General features: G+C 51.1%; 1 protein-coding gene across 1 annotated transcript; it reads right to left on the reverse strand.

The window, feature by feature from the left end:
• Nucleotides 1–490: 490 nt before the first annotated feature.
• LOC118740979 lies at nucleotides 491–1,333 on the reverse strand (the record flags this gene model as incomplete). The annotated part of the gene is given in 1 exon segment (XM_036472752.1): nucleotides 491–1,333. A coding segment is annotated over 1 exon segment (582 nt). The 3' UTR covers nucleotides 491–745.
• Between the last annotated feature and the right edge of the window lie 1,093 nt (nucleotides 1,334–2,426).

A 2,426-nucleotide genomic window follows, 5' to 3' on the forward strand; every position in this document is an offset into this window, starting at 1 on the left:
ATTGCGAAATGTCACGAAAAATAGGACACGAGTTTCGCAAAAAGTTCCACGTCTGCCTAATGGAAGTAGTGTATCGTGTCTAACTGGCTTCGCAATAAAAACGAAAAAAAAGCAAAAATAACCTTAACAAAGGCTTTATAATTGGAACACGCAGGGCTTGGGGGCCTGTGTTAGTTGTGGGCGGCGGAGCGGCCAATGCCTGGGGGTTGCTGGCCAGGTGGTGTGGTCAACCGGGAGCGATGGGTTGATTTTCCTGGGCGGCGCTGAAGGCAGTCTGGAAATGTTGGAATGACGTCGGCGTGTAGCTGGCGGCTGTACGGCACTGCCGGACGTTTTCGCACTAAGGACGCTCCGGATGGAGCACGGGGACACGCAAACGACAGCGGCTGGAACGTGGTGGCACTAATAGGGCACTATTACTAGAGCGACCGTTTCAACGCCCGTTTTGTTAAGTTGTGGTAGGCTCAACGAAATAAAAACACCGAACTGATTTCAATTTAGTTTGAGAACAACGCAGGTTTATTTGGTTCGTATTCAATTCGCGTTCATTAATTTTGCTTCGAGTTACAAATTTTCGGGCAGACCGAAGATGCGGAAGGTAATTCGGTGCGAGTTAATTTTTATGAGTTCAAAAGTTACAATTCGTAGAAATATTTCAAGTCTAGCTAATTCAATAAATACAATTGGTTAATGCGGTGTGCGTGCGCTAGTCACTCACTTGAACATCCTGCCCCGCCTAGGCGCGCTAGACGGCTAGTGCCACTTTCAACTGCTCCAGCGCTCTAATGGCCTCATCCATTAGCCGATTTGCCATCTTTTCTCGGAATGCAGCGGTATGGAGCCCTGTTGCCGAACGTTTGACGGTGCGTGGTTGTGGAATGGTGGCTGCAGTCGGATTGTAGCGATGGGTAGCGGCCTGGGTAGGTGGGTTGCGACGATCGCGAGCGTTTGAGCGGGAGGCCGGTGTCGGAGGTGTTTGAGTTGGAGGTGCGGTGGTACGGCGATGTGGCTGTGGTGGCGGCGGGGCCCGATGAAGCATCGTGTGGTGCGGCAGTGCACATATCCTGCACGTGATCTGGGATGTGCATTCGCTGGTAGCGTGCGACAGTGCCAGACAGTTGGTGCAGTAGTTATGGGCCCGCGCCAACAAGTACCGCTGCGCTGGCTGCATCCTTCTAAAGAGCGGGCATGTTCGTAGCGCGTGGTGACGCGCGCAAACTCGGCACTTCTGATAATCAGGGTTTGGGCGCCCCTCGCGGTCGCTAGCGGCCACAAACACCTGCGAGCGGAGTGAAGTTCTTGGTGCTGGTGTGGGTGCTGAATCCATTCACGCCTGTAAATAGTTGTGTTGATGTATAATTTTAGTGGGACGTATATCGAGTATCGTGGGTCCTGAGACAGAGAAGTATATAATTGTTATTTTGGGGAAAAGGCGCGTATGGTGATTGAAGGCGAGACAAGTTTACGATCAAGCGGTTTGTGGCATAAGTGGTACAGAATCATGATGATGGTGTAGGGTTACTCGGTCGCATTGGGACTGAGTGGAAGTTCGGCCGGTGGCAAAAAACATAATTTAACTATCGGCCGTGTGAGAATGCCGGTTTGAGTGCGTACCTCGACAACACGAATGTGGCCATCGGGGCCGGGCCGTGTCCTTTAGATGCGTCCGAGGCGCCACTCAGTGGGCGGAAGCGTATCGTCGTTGATGAGGACGCACTCGCCGACTTTCGGCTCAATACGGGTGTCTTTCCATCGGTGCCGTTTGTGCAGGTCCTTGAGATAGTCCTCTTTCCATCGTCGGCTAAACTGATGGTGTAGAACTTTGACCTTTTCCCACCGATTGAGTAGAGATAAGTTTTCATGGTTCGATTCAGGAAGAGACAACAGGGGGGATCCCTTAAGGAAATGCCCGGGGTGAGTGCGGTAAAATCTGAGGGGTCCTGAGATAGGGGAGAGAGATGGGTCGTGAGTTTAACACGGCTTCTATTCTAATTAATAGGGTGGTAAACTCTTCGAAAGTGAATTTATGTGATCCGGCAGTCTTCTTGAGATGCGTTTTGAAGCTTTTGACTGCGGATTCCCATAAACCACCCATATGAGGGGCGCTGGGGGGAATAAATTTCCAGTTTATACCTTGAGCGGCATATTTTTTGACGATTTCCTGGGATACTTCTTTCGAGAAGGTGATAAACTCCTTCTCAGTGGCTCTTTTGGCACCGACAAAGGTTTTGCCGTTGTCACTCATCATGGTGGCGGGATAGCCTCGCCGGCCAACAAAGCGAGCAAATGCAGCCAGAAAGGCCTCTGAAGTTAAATTCGAGCACAACTGAAGGTGAACCGCTTTTGTCGTGAAGCATACAAAAACGGCCACGTAGCCTTTCACGAGGGTGGGCGATCTTAGCATGGAAGCCTTCACCTGAAAGGGG

Source organism: Rhagoletis pomonella, unplaced genomic scaffold, assembly GCF_013731165.1.
Source record: "Rhagoletis pomonella isolate Grant_MI unplaced genomic scaffold, Rhpom_1.0 Rhpom_scaffold_00006, whole genome shotgun sequence".
In the NCBI taxonomy this organism is placed as follows: Eukaryota; Metazoa; Arthropoda; class Insecta; order Diptera; family Tephritidae; genus Rhagoletis; species Rhagoletis pomonella.